Source organism: Pelecanus crispus, chromosome 10, assembly GCF_030463565.1.
Source record: "Pelecanus crispus isolate bPelCri1 chromosome 10, bPelCri1.pri, whole genome shotgun sequence".
Classification (NCBI taxonomy): Eukaryota; Metazoa; Chordata; class Aves; order Pelecaniformes; family Pelecanidae; genus Pelecanus; species Pelecanus crispus.
This window is the reverse complement of record NC_134652.1, coordinates 36,631,846-36,647,414: the sequence shown is the minus strand read 5'-3', so window position 1 is coordinate 36,647,414 and position 15,569 is coordinate 36,631,846. Positions and strand designations below refer to the sequence as shown.

Below are 15,569 nucleotides of genomic sequence, written 5' to 3'. Positions count from 1 at the left end.
TTTCCATAGTAACTGTGAGTATGTTTCAGATTAATAGGATATTTGGCTTTCTTTGATTGGCAATGCTTGAACAGGTGGCTCTCAAATATAATAAGTTGTCAGGTTAGTCACTCAGTTTTGTGCATTTGCTGTTTTCAGATTTCCGTCAGATCAGCATACAATATTGGCAGTTCTTTCAGTCCAAAGAGTGTTTATAAAGTAGACCAGAAACAGTTTGACATAGTTATCTGTATTTATATTTGCATATGTATGTGTGAGTATTGCGATGTGTCTATGTGTATCATCAAATGCATAGATATATAGTTAACAGGAACAAAACTTGAAGCAGCAGGGAGATGGTGGAATTAAGATTCTTCTTCTCACCTATCACGTCCTATCAGCAGGACGCATGCTAGCACAATCTTTAAATGCTTTAAATTAATACTATGGTTTTTCCACATGAATGTTGTTTCATACACCACGCAGAGTCAATGGACTGTCCCTTTCTGAAGTTTTTGAATTTACTGATGCTTACTATTGGGAGATCTTTGTGTCCAACTGTTTCTGAGAGGACTATCTAAGTGGGTAGCAAGCTGTATCTGGGCCTGCTAGCAAAGTGCTGGAAGGAGCCATCCTACAATAGTCAAAGCATGTGGTAAAGGTCCTCAAAAACTTCTGTGGCTGGGCTGAGATTGTAACTCTAGATGGCTGCTGCGTTGCCATCTGGAGCTCCATTGCCACTTTTGTTAAATGCTACAGCAGCTTTGAAGAATCAGGAGATGATGTGACTTTCGGCAGGGTAGCGCTATCATCCGTAATTTCATGAGAAACTTCAAAACTATCTGCCAGCTAGTAAATGAAAATGATAACCGAGTGCACCTGTTTTTGAAATATATACAAGGACTTGCAAAGAATAAAGACGACTTCCTACCAGTAAAGTGTCCCTTGAAGTTTGCAGTCTGTGCGGACATTTGGCTTCCACCTGTCTTTTCTTATTCTTCCTTATGCACCAGTCGTGTGGTTGAGAGCTAACTGAACCAGTGGCAGTTACTCTGACCTACATACGCTGTCTTGAGGAGCAATAAGGGAGGTCCGAGAGCAAACACTCTGTAAAGGAAAAATTTTGAATCTTATATAGTGGTGCACGAGTGTGCCCACTTTTAGAGTACGCAAACAAATAGCATATCTTTTAAGACCCTGATTATGGGTCATTATAACACAACCTGAATATTTCTTTAATATAAATGCATCTGTCTGAATTTACATGTACAACTAGTGAACAATATTTACAAAGATCCTACTTAACCTTTTGCTTTTAATCTTCTTTGTGTATTTTTAACATTCTTTAAACTTCACATATAATCCAGTAACACACATTTATAGAAAGAGGAGGTTACTCATTAGATTTCAGCCATGTATTTAATTTATTTCATTGAAAGTGAAGGAATGAGTATAAATCCTAAAGGAAAAACATGTTCTTTGAGCTCTGTGATATTACTGCATTGGTGAAAAAAGTCACTTTATTTTTCTGATTTTTATTTTTTTTAAAGTTCCTTTTCGCACCTTTTTTCCTACTGCATGGTGGCAGCGTACCACCATATCTCTGGTATTATGCCAATAAAGGTATTCCAAGTGGGTGCAGTGTCTTAAAGAAGCAGAATGCTTGCCTACCTTCAACACAGGCTTTGCTAGACCCTGGCTTTGTAATTTTTATTGATCTCTTGATAAGACGTAAGTAGCATACTTTTAAAATACGTTATCCTCCACTGAAAACCTCATTTGAATCTGTTAGGTTTTTTTTCTTTTAATATGAAATACACGTTCAGCAGTGATAGTCCATGAAATTAGCTCACGTCATTGGGTATTCAGACACCCTGCCTTGTTCTGCTTCAACTGGTGTCATTACAAAAAGCTGTCACCAGATTGCCAATTATTAATTTCTCTTTTACAGAGCATTTTTGTTACCCATTGCTTCATAATGTCTGGCTACCTGAAAGTATGAACACTGCTGTTAAAATCAACAGGCCATACCTCTACAGGGTGTGTTCCTCTTGACCGCCGAACTTCATCAGTCTGCATGACTCTTACGTTCTATAGCCACAAGTCACCATGCTTCCTGTATCTTTTCTTCTACCTATGTATTAATAGTTCTCCTTGAGCTTTCCACTAATATCAAGGACTTTTCATTATCCTTTACTTGATCTTCACTGCTGCCTGTCAGTTAAAAGCTTACTCTGTACAATTAACGATGCTTCAGCACAGGATTTTAACTTATACACACCTCTCTTAAACCTTTAATGAATCTTTCTTCTGCTCCTAGCTTTACCCAACCCAATAATTCCTAGTTACTTTTCAGCTAATTCTGTTCTAGTTAGATACTTTTATTTCCTTTCCTTTTTTGCTATACTCTTTCATGGAGCTGATGACAATTGTATGCAAATTTAGGTTAATTTATAGTACATTAATTCTTTGGCTAATTAGGGGTGTAAATGGTTAAAAAAAATGAAACATGAAATTTGGAAATCTTAATTTAGACAAAAATTCTCTGCATTGTTTAAACTAAAAGTCCTGCAGAAAAAGAACTTTCAACATAAGGTATGATCACTTCATTAGAATGTAAAAAATGTTGCATGTTGAGTTTGAATTTTTCCAGAGGTATATTTGGGGTTTTTTTCTGTGTAATAAATAGGGGAAAAAATGCAGAGAATTTCTGCATAGAACTGCAGAGGAATATGCCCTGAATAGCAGACTTTCTTGATCTCATGCAGGACTCTGCAAATCCCTGCCCTGTAGGAGACTGTAATTTTCAGTTGTCTTCCCTGCATGCCATCACATACAGCCTCCCTTGCTCCGATTGTTAGCTGCTACAGGTAACAAATTGTGGGTTTTTTCTCTCTTGTAGCACAGAAACCCAGGATCTTCAAACCTGTAGTGAGAGTATAATCCAACAGCCACAGCAATGCTCCAGTTTCTCACTGTCCAAATCAATCTGCTAAATAAATGGCTATTCAATGGCCTCTTTCCTGGCAGTTGTCAGTGTAACAGGATCATTCAAGTGCTCTTTTATCAATCTCTTTCATGTTCTTTCCCCCATAAGTGCTACCAGCAGAAACTATCTGAAGAAGAACAGATTTTCTCTAGTTAACAATAGTGATTTTTTTAAATAACATTTGAGTATTGAAAACATTTAATCACGAGCTTCTGGGAATAATACCTTGGAGTCATTTCATTGTGTTGCTATAAATAACAGCATGTTTTATTCAAGAGTGACTGATAGTACTGAATTCACCTGGTGAAGTGATTGCATCAACTGTTATTTGCTCTGACAATCCCCAAAACATCTTATGTGGCTACCTCTTATCTTGTAGTCCTCTGTATAGACAAGACGTATAAAGGAATTCATGTAATCTGGATGCATTATATGTGCAGGATGCTGATGGGTGTTTAGCTGAAGTGTGTGTAAATTTGAGAGCTAAATGTTTAAACCACTTGCCTTAGACCTATTCCTAAAAGCTGGATTTTCATTCACTGCACATTCTTCAGTGACTCCTAGACTCCTAGATTCACATACTACATCACAGTATGGTGTTAAATGAAATTAATTGCTCTGGATTAGAAAGGGATTAACTAATACATTTAATGCATAATTACATGGAATTACACTTTTTGTCTGTTTGGGGTTTCAGCCTTTAACTTTTAAAGTAAAGTTGTGGACAAACCCAAATTCATAACATGCATGTTAGCTGAAATGACCAAACTTTGTCTGGTTTAGAGCCGAAGTCTTTGACAAATAGCTATTTTCATAAGGTTTCTGTCTGTAGATCAAATTCTGTCATGGTTCCCCTCATGTTTGTCTCAAACAGCTTCCTTCAAGTCATTCCACAGAAATGCTACAGAGTATGAGGTATGTGTGAGTGAAGCTAAATGGGTTTTTTAGAATAATTACAAGTGGAATTTCCTTTCTTTGTGGACCTGTGCATAGCTGAAATTTCAGATCAAGGGAGTCGGGGAAATCAATCTTCATTACCCATCCATGGCGATACAAGAGTATGCTGGTTTTCTGTCAAAAGAAATATCATGGCATGTCTGTTCTATAAATGATCATGAATAGGATCATAGAGATTATCTCAGAATAATAAATATGTCAATATAGCAAACTTCATAAAGGAAAAAAGAAATTACCTTCTTAGTTTTACTGTTCTACCTTCCTTATCTCTTCATGTTACTCTTTGATATAATGGGAATATAAGGAGAAAGTGTGATGTTATTGGATGGTATGGAGTAGCTATGAGGACTTGAAAGATATCTTCTTTTCACAAATATATTTGTAATTGCTATATATATTTTAAAAAAAAAAATCTGTGTGTATATATATATAATGCTGATTGATTTGAATGCTGTTACGCTCCTCTTAAGTCTATTTACGTAGTGCATAGTGCATTAAAATACCGCATGTAAAACCACAGTAAGATTGTTTTTGTTGTCTTGAAAAATGCAGGGTGTGCCTTTGCTTTGCTGCAGAAATACCACTTTGGAACTTGTACTAACTCAGTTTATCCCTAGGTATGGAAGAATTTGAATTGCTTGGCGCTGGACATTTTTCCCTGTTTATGACTCCTGTTTAAGACCATAACTTTTTGATTTAGAATACAGCTAAGACCTTTAAACAATCTGGATGAGGAGGACTGTCTCAGCAACTCTACTATATTTTATTTTGAATTTTCTTCCCCCTCCATCCCCTTTCTCTCTCTCATAACAGCATATGATCTCCAAGCAATTTATATGATAGTTCATCATAGGAAAGTCTTATTCTGCTGCCTTAGGATGAGATTTTCTCCAACTAATTTCCTATTTTCCTGCTGTAAAACTGCCAGAACACTTTGGTGAATGGTAGATGGATATTCAATTAAAAACTTCTGTACTAGGAACTTAGAAAATTGCTTCTTAGTAAAAAGCAGATTAACCTTAAGTATGCTTATTGTTGTCAGTTTGATGGTATGGATATTGCTTTATTTCTAGTTATGTTTTCCTTTCCTTCCTGCATCATCAGTGAACGATGGTAACATCTGATTAAATGAAATTTAACTTCTTTCTTACTCCCTGCCGATTCCTCCAATAGTTTTAAAGTTGAAATACAAACCAAAATAAAGTACTGTTGGCCTTTATGATTTCTCTACCAAGTGTAAAGACTGTCATATTTCAAATATGAAGTACCTGTGGCTGTTGATTTTGCATTAAAAATAGTAAGTGATCATCCTATTTGCTTTGCAACAGACCAGTTATGATGCATTCACTTCCTGTGACTCTTTTCCCCAAATAAGTAGTAGAAAAACATGGAAGTTTTTTAGGATCACCTTGGAATCATGCTGAATTTTTCTAATATTGCCAATGTGAAAAAGTAAAACTGATACAATGAGATATTTGCCTTAAATATCAGAAAGAAACAGTAAAAATAGAAAACAGCATAGATTCCTCCTTCCCTCCTTTGGCTTGCTCACAGTCACTTTCAAGACAATTTAAGATCCTTATTCTCTTACCAGAAACCAGGGATCCAGCTCTGTCCTTTGAGACACCCTGGTTACTCTCCCCAGCTTCAGTTGCCTGACACCGATGTTTCGGAGAGTGGATTAGAACATGCAATATTATGCGTATTCCAGCAACATAATTCTTTCTGAGAATTTAGGATTAATTAGGATCTGAAAATTTCTGCTTTTTTTTTAATTAAAGGGTTATACAATTTAAATATTGTTTTCTGTTTTTTTTTTTAGCCTGCTTTATGCATGCTCATTTAGAAGTAAATTTCTTTTGCAGTACTAGGTACTAGATATAACTGAATGCTAGAAGAGAGTTATACTGAGAGACTTTAAATTCAAGACTTTTCCTGCATATTGATTGAGAAAGGGTAATTCGCACAGTGACGAGAGCACTCGGTACTTCAGTTGATATCGATAGAGGTTGAGGTAATTCATTTCCTAGGAGGTACTTCACATCTCACAGCATTAGATCCATAGGGAGCTGTCCATGATGGCTTGAAGAGGAAGAAAAATGACAATTTCGTACTGAAGCTGTTGAGAAAAAAAAATATCTATAATGAGAAACAGGTCCACATGAAAGATTCCTTATTTGCTCAGTTGCATATGATTTTCCATGCCCTTGTTGGTTTTTTCCCTTGGCTCACCCCCCCAATATACTTACTCATTTTTTCACAGAAGTATGTTTTCTTCAGTCAGGTGTCTTTAAAAATGTGCACTAGGCTTGGTTTATTAGAGTGGGGAATCTGTGTTATCGAGTAAATATAGTGGTTTTCAACATAAAATACTCATGGGTTATTCATTCCTTGTGTTTCCTATATTAACAAAGAAAGGTAATAAATATACTTGTAAATGAATTTCCTTTTGCAGGCATTTGATGTACAGTAAAAATATGCTTTGAAATGCTGTATGAAAAGGCCTGGGAGCTTTTGTGTTTTCAAAGGAATTTTTGTTCTTTAAAATGTCAGAGATGTCAAGTTCTGCCTTTACTGTCTTGTCAGACAATTCCTTGAATAACTTCTAAAATGTTCATTTAAGACATTTCTTGGGCAGCAATTAATAAGGTGGCACTGCTATGAATCCTTAAAGATTTGCGGGGGGGGGGGGGGGGAAGAATTGCATAGAATTGTTCATGCATCTAAATAGTCCCATTGTTTCAATGAGGTTATTTGCATTCAAAAGTTATTCCTATCTGCTTCCAGGATGGGGAGCAAAGAGGGCTTTTAAAAAGTTTGTTTAAAAGCATGAGACATAATTCAAAACTAGAATTGTAAATAACTGGCTTCCTTTTGTGTTTGAATCTGACACAAACTTGTCCATTGAGATCTAGCTTTGGAGAAGATCATAGTTTTGGTTTATTTAACTATACATATGACCTTCAACAAGGGATCTTGTTTTTTACTTGGAAGTTGTACTTTGAGGAGCAAGTTGAAAATATGAAGGGTAAAATTTTGTTTCCATTGATTCTGCATATAAGGGACAAATATTCCTAGGGCCTAGTGATATACAAACTGGTACAAGGAAGTACAAAGAGGTTCTTAACAGCATTTAAATTTCTTTGATTTTACTTATTGGTTACAAGAGTTTTTGTTCCTACTGTGGTGGGAACTGTAGGATTGGGACTGAACAGTAATGGGACTGAAGGATTTATCAGTCTAAAATGTGACAAGAAGGCAGTAAGAATGAAAACTTGAGAGGTTTCTTTGTATTAGATTGAACTAGGAAGCCAGGTGTGTTTGGGTACAAAGCTGTTGGATGAGAAGACAGCTGAGGCTTGATTTTCTTGTTCTGGTAACAGTATAGTTATGGTGCCCCAAGAAAAACCAGGGTCTCCAGGGGGCCTAATGCCGGAGGAGTTTCTGTTGCGGCGTGGTGCAGGTGCTGCAGCTAGCACGGGCAGGGCAGGGAGGAGGCTCGCACAGCAGCCTGACGGCAAGCACATCCACTAGAGTAAGGCCCACTGGCAGGAGAAGGGTTCAGATTATATGGTTCTAGTTTCTTGTTCCTCAGGAGGAGGTGTCAGAGGGAGGGAGGCTATCCATATGGAAACAGCTGCCCCGAGGCCTCGCCTTGGCAAGACCTGTGAAAAAGACAGAGGTCATTCAGCCACCACTGATTTGGACCCTCCGTGCTGTATTATGTTGTTCCCCAAATCAGGATGTTTCTGGGGCCCTGTCATCGTTCTTGTGGTGCGGCTGCCCCAGACCTGGCACTTCTCACCAGCGTTTCGTAGCCAAGCACTCGTCTTGGGTTTCTTTACTCTTCATGGGACCTTCAAGGTGACAAGTCCTTTGCCTTCTCCCAGCAAAGAATGCAGGCAGTGAAATTAGTTTTATTTACTTATTGATGGCTGAAGCACTGTGTTAACTAATTTTGGCAGAAATGAACCCACTGTAATCAAGTTGACAAACCTTTTGGCCCTTCTCTATTAGTTCATATGTTTTAATATAAATGAAGACTGCAACAGGATTGAACTGGATCTTCCCTTATAAAGGCTTATGGTTTGGGGTGTTTTTGTTTTTTTTTTGGACAGATGCTTGCAGTTGTCTTTGCACAACAGGACTTGAAAGATCAGGCTTTCTATGAGCTGGGTATGAAAAAAAGTATCTTACTTTTGTCTTTGCACAACAAATCCATGCGTGGAATTTTCCCAAGTAATGGCAACATTGTTTCAACACACATAAAAAATTGTGAAAAATGCTTTTTATACAACTGTTTTTCATCACAGTTATGGTTTTGTCTAGAATTCAAAATGACTTTATGATTCAAAAGAGGAAACATTTCTAAGCACCATAGGCCAAAAAATGTTAAATGGTAGATGTTAAATGCTAAATTATAACAACAGACATAAAATGCCTGGTATCTCTATAGGGACTGTGACTTTGGTTTAATATCTTATTTAGGTTGGGTGGGGGGTTGTGGTTTTTTTATTAGTGCAATGTACAGGACCCTAAAATTAGTGAGTATAGGATTATTATCAGTCAACACAGAGCCTGAAATGATCAGTCATTTAATTAGAGCTCTGACATTTCCTAACTTATCATAGTATTGATTGGTATTTACCTTTTAGCTTGACTTTTTTTTGAATTTTTCCCTAGAGAACTGATTTCAAGAAATGTGCTAGTCTTTTTAAAAATAAAATTGTCCTTGGATACATTGAACTAAATCAAAAAATGTTTATCACAGAGTCATGGTACAGCTGCTGGAGATAAGCAATGAAAATCATGGGTTGGATTTTTTTTCTATTCAGTCCTCCCAAGATTGTACAATCAGTGCTTGGGAACAGACACATCCCAGGAAACAAAACCTGTACTCAGTTTCTGGCCATAGGCCTTTTAAGTATGGAAATCTATTTCCAGGAGAGCCTTTGAGCACAATATGGATTAAGGTTATAAAGTTGTTTTTAACCATGTATGTAATTTTAAACATTCCAGTGAAGTACCATTGCTTTCTTTTAACTTCTGTTACTTTAAACCAATATGTAAGCCCAGGAATGCAAGGTGAACTTGGATCTAAATATCCTCAAACATCAGGAATGCTCTGCATCTCAACCCTGCTTTGCGTGTTTACAAATAACTCTTTATAGTGGTGTTGAAGGAAAGCAAGTCAGATGCCTATCAAGATAAATTACTTACTGCTTTGTAGTTTCTGTAGGCAATGGCACACATAGATGTGTATGATATAACAAGCTTATATTGATGTAGTCTGTTTATAACCTTATACTGCCCAGTACCTGCATATATTTATTGCTTTACAGACAACTTGGCTGAGGAGGACAGTTCTTAAAAATTCAGTGAGGCTCAAGCTCCAGGTTTTGCATTCACTACTCCGTCATCACTTTTCTGGTATAGGGGACCCAGATAGATCCTGGCCACTTCTGTTGTTTGCAGTTTAGATCCTAATTCAGCTGCTGTATCTTGAGGCCCTGCATAATGGCATGGATAGAATCTCCTGACTGTGCTGTTGCCATACAAATACTTGAAGGAATCCTTTAGGACTAAATTGTAAATAGTTTTCAAGTTTATAGCTAAGACTCCAGCTGTTCTGGAATACGGAATTCAGAAGACATCTGATCTCACCATGGATGTGATAAGTTAATATTGCTCCTTTTTAAAAGCAGATGTGTTTTTGAACATGTATGGCTACTTTTGAAAAACAATGACTTGATACCTATTTCAGGTGGATATGTCCAAAATACCCAGGGTGCTTCATGCTACTACAATTTACTTTTAAAAAAATGTGGGGTTTTTTAATATAAAATGAGTATTTTGGGGGACTGTTCACAAGACAAAACTTGCACCTACCAAACTAGGTCTCTCTCACCACCCTTTATAGCAAGTAGAGGCTCAGGACCTTCGGAGGTGATGCAAAAGTGATTACTTTCTCTGATGACTATAAGGGGACCTCAAGGAGTGCGGCCTTGCAAGATTTAATTAAATCCTTGTGAATACTTTATCACCAGTACATACCCAAATAAACTGGCTCCATTTCACTTGGCCAGATCCTGTTTATTTTAGTCCTGCTAATGAGAGTACTTCAGTTCTGTGTTGTAACTGAATTCTTGATCATGGCTAAAGGGGAGGCTGTTCTTTGAGTCACATAATGAATGCTAATAGTATTTACTATTTAAATACCTATGGCCGATTGTGTCCTTTATATATGCTTTTTAATATATTTTTTTATAAATTTAGCCCCTATCTATTAGCCTCAGTACTTGAAGAGATTAGATGATCACTTAAGTAGTTCTGCCCAAATCTTCTTTATAATCTACTGATCAGTTTTCAGATGGGAGACATGGTGCAACTATTAGGTAAACATTTGTAGTACTTCAGAAGTAGAAACAAAGTGAAATTAAAAACCTTATCAGAATAACTATATTCCTTTGTTTAAGCTGTCTCTTCAAGTCAACGAAGTATGAAGGTTGTAGAATTAGTGCTGTCGTTGTTAATGCTGTTAAGCGTTGGCATGTACCCACCAAAGACTCCACTGGAGACATGTTCTTGAGTCCTTCAAGGTTGTGTAGCTAATGCAAACATATTATTTTGCACGTGTATACCTTGGAGTGCAGAATGATCTGTAATTCCCATGAAGGTCATGACCCCTGCTGATATAAATGAACTCCATTAAAAACAGTGGAAATATGGCGATTTGTTTCAACTGAGAATCTGCCCTTAGATATGTACTGTTTTAAATGAAAATCCAACAGGAAAGATTTTCTGCACATGTGGTTTCTTAGGCATTCAACTAATGTTGTTTGCCAGGCTGTGAAATAGATATGCCTGTATTATTGGCAATACTCAGCATTTATCTTCAGGCTATGCAGTGTTAATTAAAAATACTTGTTTTCACTTAGTGGAGCAATAATAACAGTGTGACTTAGTGCTTGTAAAATGTTTCATATGTTAAAAATGCATTGAAATAGGAGATGGATATTGCTTGTAGTATCTTCACAAGGGAGCCATATAGCCATTATTACATACATTTTACAGAGTAAAACTGTAGCTGAGTGCAGGAAAACTGAGAGAAAGGAGTGAGCTCAAATGCATGATTTTTGAAATCCAAAGCCTAGAATAATGTGCATAATTTTCCTAGCCCTTTTCTTAATTCAGTCACCTTGTACAAGAATGAACTATTTCAGGATAGACTTGTTTGTTTTTAAGTACAGTAGTCATGAGAAGAATGTTAATTGACAAGCAGATGCAGAGTATTGCAAATACATGTTAGCTGTATTACTGGAGAGTGGAACATAGCGTAGAGATGTTCAGATCATGTTTAGTTTCCCTATGCCTTTGTTTTAATACACACTTTTAAAATACTAAGTCTGGTACTTCTCAGCTATTAAAAAGTGATCTTGAACTGTTACTGTCATGTACATATTTGAGATGGAAGTCTGCAGAGGAATATAAACTTAACTTAAAGGAGTAATTCAGCATTCGAAGGTACTTGGGACCAATGGACAATACCTGACAGAAGCTGGACAACATGGCACCAAGCCATTGATGCTTAAGACTAGTCCCACTCTAGACTTTGCAGTCAGATGTCCCCCTGACTTTAATGGACTGTACACAATTTTGAAATACATAAATCTTTATAAGAAGGATTTATCCAAACATGGTGCTAATAACGCCAAGTTCACAGGTTCAATCCCTGCTTACTGCAGGGGGGTTGGGCTCGATGATCTCTCAAGGTCCCTTCCAACCCAAAGCATTCTATGATTCTATGTGGGTTTTTTTGAGTTTTAAATTTCTTTAAGGAAGAATGAGAGTCTGCAGTTATGAGGTTACCCACATTCTGGACCTGTTCACATTCTACAGTCTGAAGCTGCATTTTACAGTGTATTTAGTTCTTGGGGAAAACATGAGGTGAAGAATAACTTGAATTATAGTTAGGTTTGCTTTCTAGACATTGACTATTGACAATTATGTTAAGAATTTGCAAATACAGTATTTTTTTCCTTGTTCACTATTCAATATTTCTATGCCACTTGCTGAGTGAGGTTTGTGGTGGGTTGACCTTGGCTGGATGCCAGGTGCCACCAAGCCACTCTGTCACTCCCTCCTCAGCAGGACAGGCAAGGGTGGAGAAAATGAGATGGGGGAAAAAAAAACCCTCATGGGTCAATATAAAGGCAGTTTAATAAAAGCAAAAGCAAAGGCTGCGTGTGGAAGCAAAAGGAAAATGAAGATTTTATTCTGTACTTCCCATCAGCAGGTGTTGTCCAGCCACTTTCCGGGAAGCAGGGCTTCACTACATGTAGCGGTTGCTCTGGAAGACAAACATCATAAATAACAAATGCCCCCCCTTCCTATTTCTTTCTCTTAGCTTTTATTGCTGAGCCGATGCCATATGGTATGGAATATCCCTTTGGTCAGCTTGGGTCAGCTGTCCTGGCTATGTCCCCTCCCGAGATCTTGCCCACCCCCAGCCTACTCGTGAGGGGGCAAATGTTGGAGAGACAGCCTTGATGCTGTGCCAGCACTGCTCAGCAGTAGCCAAAACACTGGCATGTTATCAACACCTTCCTAGCTACCAGTACAAAGCACAGCACTGTGAGGGCTGCTCTGGGGAAGACTAACTCCATCTCAGCCAGACCCAATACAGGTTATTTCATACTACCTGCCTCAAAGATTTAGGTTTGCTTAAAGCCAGTTGTATCATTAGTTGCCACCTTCGAAGTTACAGCTTACTAGAGAACTTTAAAAAAATCCCAATATTTTACATTGATTCTGTCGTCTTAGAAAAATAGGATCTAATTACAAAGCTTTTAAAGGATGTGCCAGCGTGGAACTGCATCTTTGTCATCTGAAAATGCATAGGCATAAGCTGAGTTGTAGCCCCAAGTGCTTCTACTGGTCCTGTTTACCTAGCAGTTTAGTTGTCAAGGCTGAGAACAGCTTGCAAAACATAGAAGAGTCGTTACTTCGGTTCCTATGCAAGCATTGGTAAGAGAAGTAGTCACATTACCATGAAATAGAAAGTCAGGATCTACCGTTAGGGATTCCTTGAAGGTTTCAAGGTGAAGTTCAGACCTCTCTCCAAGACCTGTGTTTGGTCATCTGTTCCCTGCAAAGACTGTAAGCAATTTCAGAAATGGAAAATAGTAAGAAAATTTCTAAGTCACCCTGAATATATAAGCTCAATTTTTTAAAGTAATTGTGCCTTTCAGTTGATAGAGAATGTACTAATCATTTCAAGGCATTTATTACGTTACACATTCACTTTCAATGTAAAAGTTCTTGCCTGATCATCTCTAGTCTTTGCTTTAATATTAAGCATATTGCTCTGTTCACAGATTATTATTTTTTTTAGCAAGGAAATTAACTCTGACTGAAGTATGATATATTGTGTGTAACAAGGTTATACACCTAGGTGCCTACCAAGATATTACTACTGTTGTTTTCACTTGTATTTATTTTAGTATGATTCACAAAATGAGGCAGTCATGTTCGTAAAACAGACTTCCTAGTGTACTACAACTGAAGCCCAAATGTTATGGTCAGTATACAAAGCTATTTCTTTAACATTTATGAGAATCTGGTCTTTTCCCTGGAAATGTGATGTGTACTGACTTAAGACTTGGTGTAAAAACACATTTGCTGTTTGTGGTTTCTTTCCTTTGGACCAGGGCAGTCCAAGGTGTAGTGAGTAATGAATGATTGCTTTAGAGAAACAAAGTTCATCAGGCATTTTGGATTTTCATATAGTTTCTGTACTAACATGAAAAAAAAAGATTATTCAAAAGAGCTAGTGGACACAGAACTGCTATGGTAATATTGTATAGAAAAAATGCTAGGCAGTACAATACAAGTGTTAACTGTACTTTTCAAATAGCTAATAATGATATGAGCACTTTGGTTATAGATAGAAATAAAAAAATAAGATTATTTGGAAAGTATACAACTGATTCTCTTAAGACCTCTCAAATATCTCAAGAGCTCAATCTTCTATTGATGCTGAGAATGAATGTGCTGTTAGATGAAGAGATTGTCCATTTTCATTGACAACATTTGCATCGCAACATCTTGGATGTTTTGAGACTCACCCATTCGGTTTTACAGGAGTAAAATAATGAATGCTGAGACTAAACCACTACCAAACTGTATTGTGGGCATCTGAATTTTTAAATTGCTTGTAGAGAGATAATATTATTTTTCATATGAATGTGGTGATAACGGATTGGCATCAACAATAATACTCGTATTAATGTTGTTCCATAAGTAACCCTGGACTATAAAAAGAATATTACAGCAATTCAGAAAATAGAGAGTGCTTAATTTCATTCCCGTATACAGCTAGTATAGCATATGTTTTGATTCAGCAGATTAGGCTTAACATCACAAATTGGCATTCTGTGAATATTGTGGTACTGGCTCCTGAAACGTATTAAAATCTAAAAAAAATCCTTAAGCATGTATGATGTAACAAATGCTCTGATGAACTGAGGACACAAAGAACATGCTCGCTAAGAGATCACAAATAACCATTGTTGTGTTTTCTATCATATTTATTACAGACTGACAAGAAAGAGAGAAGTAATGCCTTGAACGTTGCAATAGATAGTATGTGCAAGAAGACAAGACACCTCCGCAGACAGGTAAGCAACCTGCGGAACTGAAAAGACAGAAAAGGAGTCTTGAAGGACACTTTTCCAAATTCCTATTTCAGTTTTTGTAGCACTGCATTTTGAAAATAAAGATTTTTTCTTTATTAAAAAATACTGAAGATAGTTACACTATTCCACAGAATATATACCTGCAAATTTTCAAAACTCTGGGAAAAGGCCCTACCAAATTCTAGTGGCTGAATATATGTATGTACACAAACTCTGCATGTGTACATGTCTAAATATGTATTTGCTATAGAAATATATCAGTCATGTACTTTGGACATCAAGATTAATTTTATTTTAAATAAGCTTGAATTATTGTTATTGGTTGTTGGAACAGATACCTTGAAGAGACCACTGGGCCACTATGTCTAGTTCTTTACAGTTGTGAGAACTCATACAACAGAAAAGGGTCCTTAGAATCATAGAATGCTTTGGGTTGGAAGGGACCTTGAGAGATCATCGAGCCCAACCCCCCTGCAGTAAGCAGGGATTGAACCTGTGAACTTGGTGTTATTAGCACCATGTTCTAACCAACTGAGCTAAAATACCTGGTCCACAGTCCACCCACCATTTTGCCTCCCAGTATCCTAAAACTGATGCAAGACAGGGACCAAAATCCACTTCAGTGTACTGCAGAAGGTGAGCGGTGGCCTTCAGCTGTGTTTACATCCTTTCTCTGCAAGGAACATCTTTAAGAAAAATTGCAAATTATGTTGAAAGTATATAATGTGCCAGTTTAGAAAAGAGAGAGCTAGAAAGCCAGTAGTTCTTTCAGCCAGGCTGCCCCAACCAACTATATGAAAATTTATGGCCACACAGAACATGAGCACACGCTGCTTTCATCTTGTCTCTAGCTGTGGCTATTTATCAACTCTCTGGTGGAAGAATATCCCTCCCAACTTTGTGTACAGTCTTACAAGCCAGCCTATGCTTCAAGATGATGAATAATT

At 37.2% G+C, this 15,569-nt stretch overlaps 1 protein-coding gene across 3 annotated transcripts in view; it reads left to right on the top strand.

The window, feature by feature from the left end:
- Nucleotides 1-15,569, top strand: part of CTNNA3 (catenin alpha 3) — a 544,923-nt gene that overhangs the window by 296,013 nt on the left and 233,341 nt on the right. For all 3 annotated transcript variants that reach the window (XM_075717289.1, XM_075717292.1, XM_075717291.1), the window contains one exon: nucleotides 14,524-14,604. In XM_075717289.1, the coding sequence (XP_075573404.1) occupies nucleotides 14,524-14,604 (81 nt within the window). The remainder of the gene's footprint in view (nucleotides 1-14,523; nucleotides 14,605-15,569) is intronic.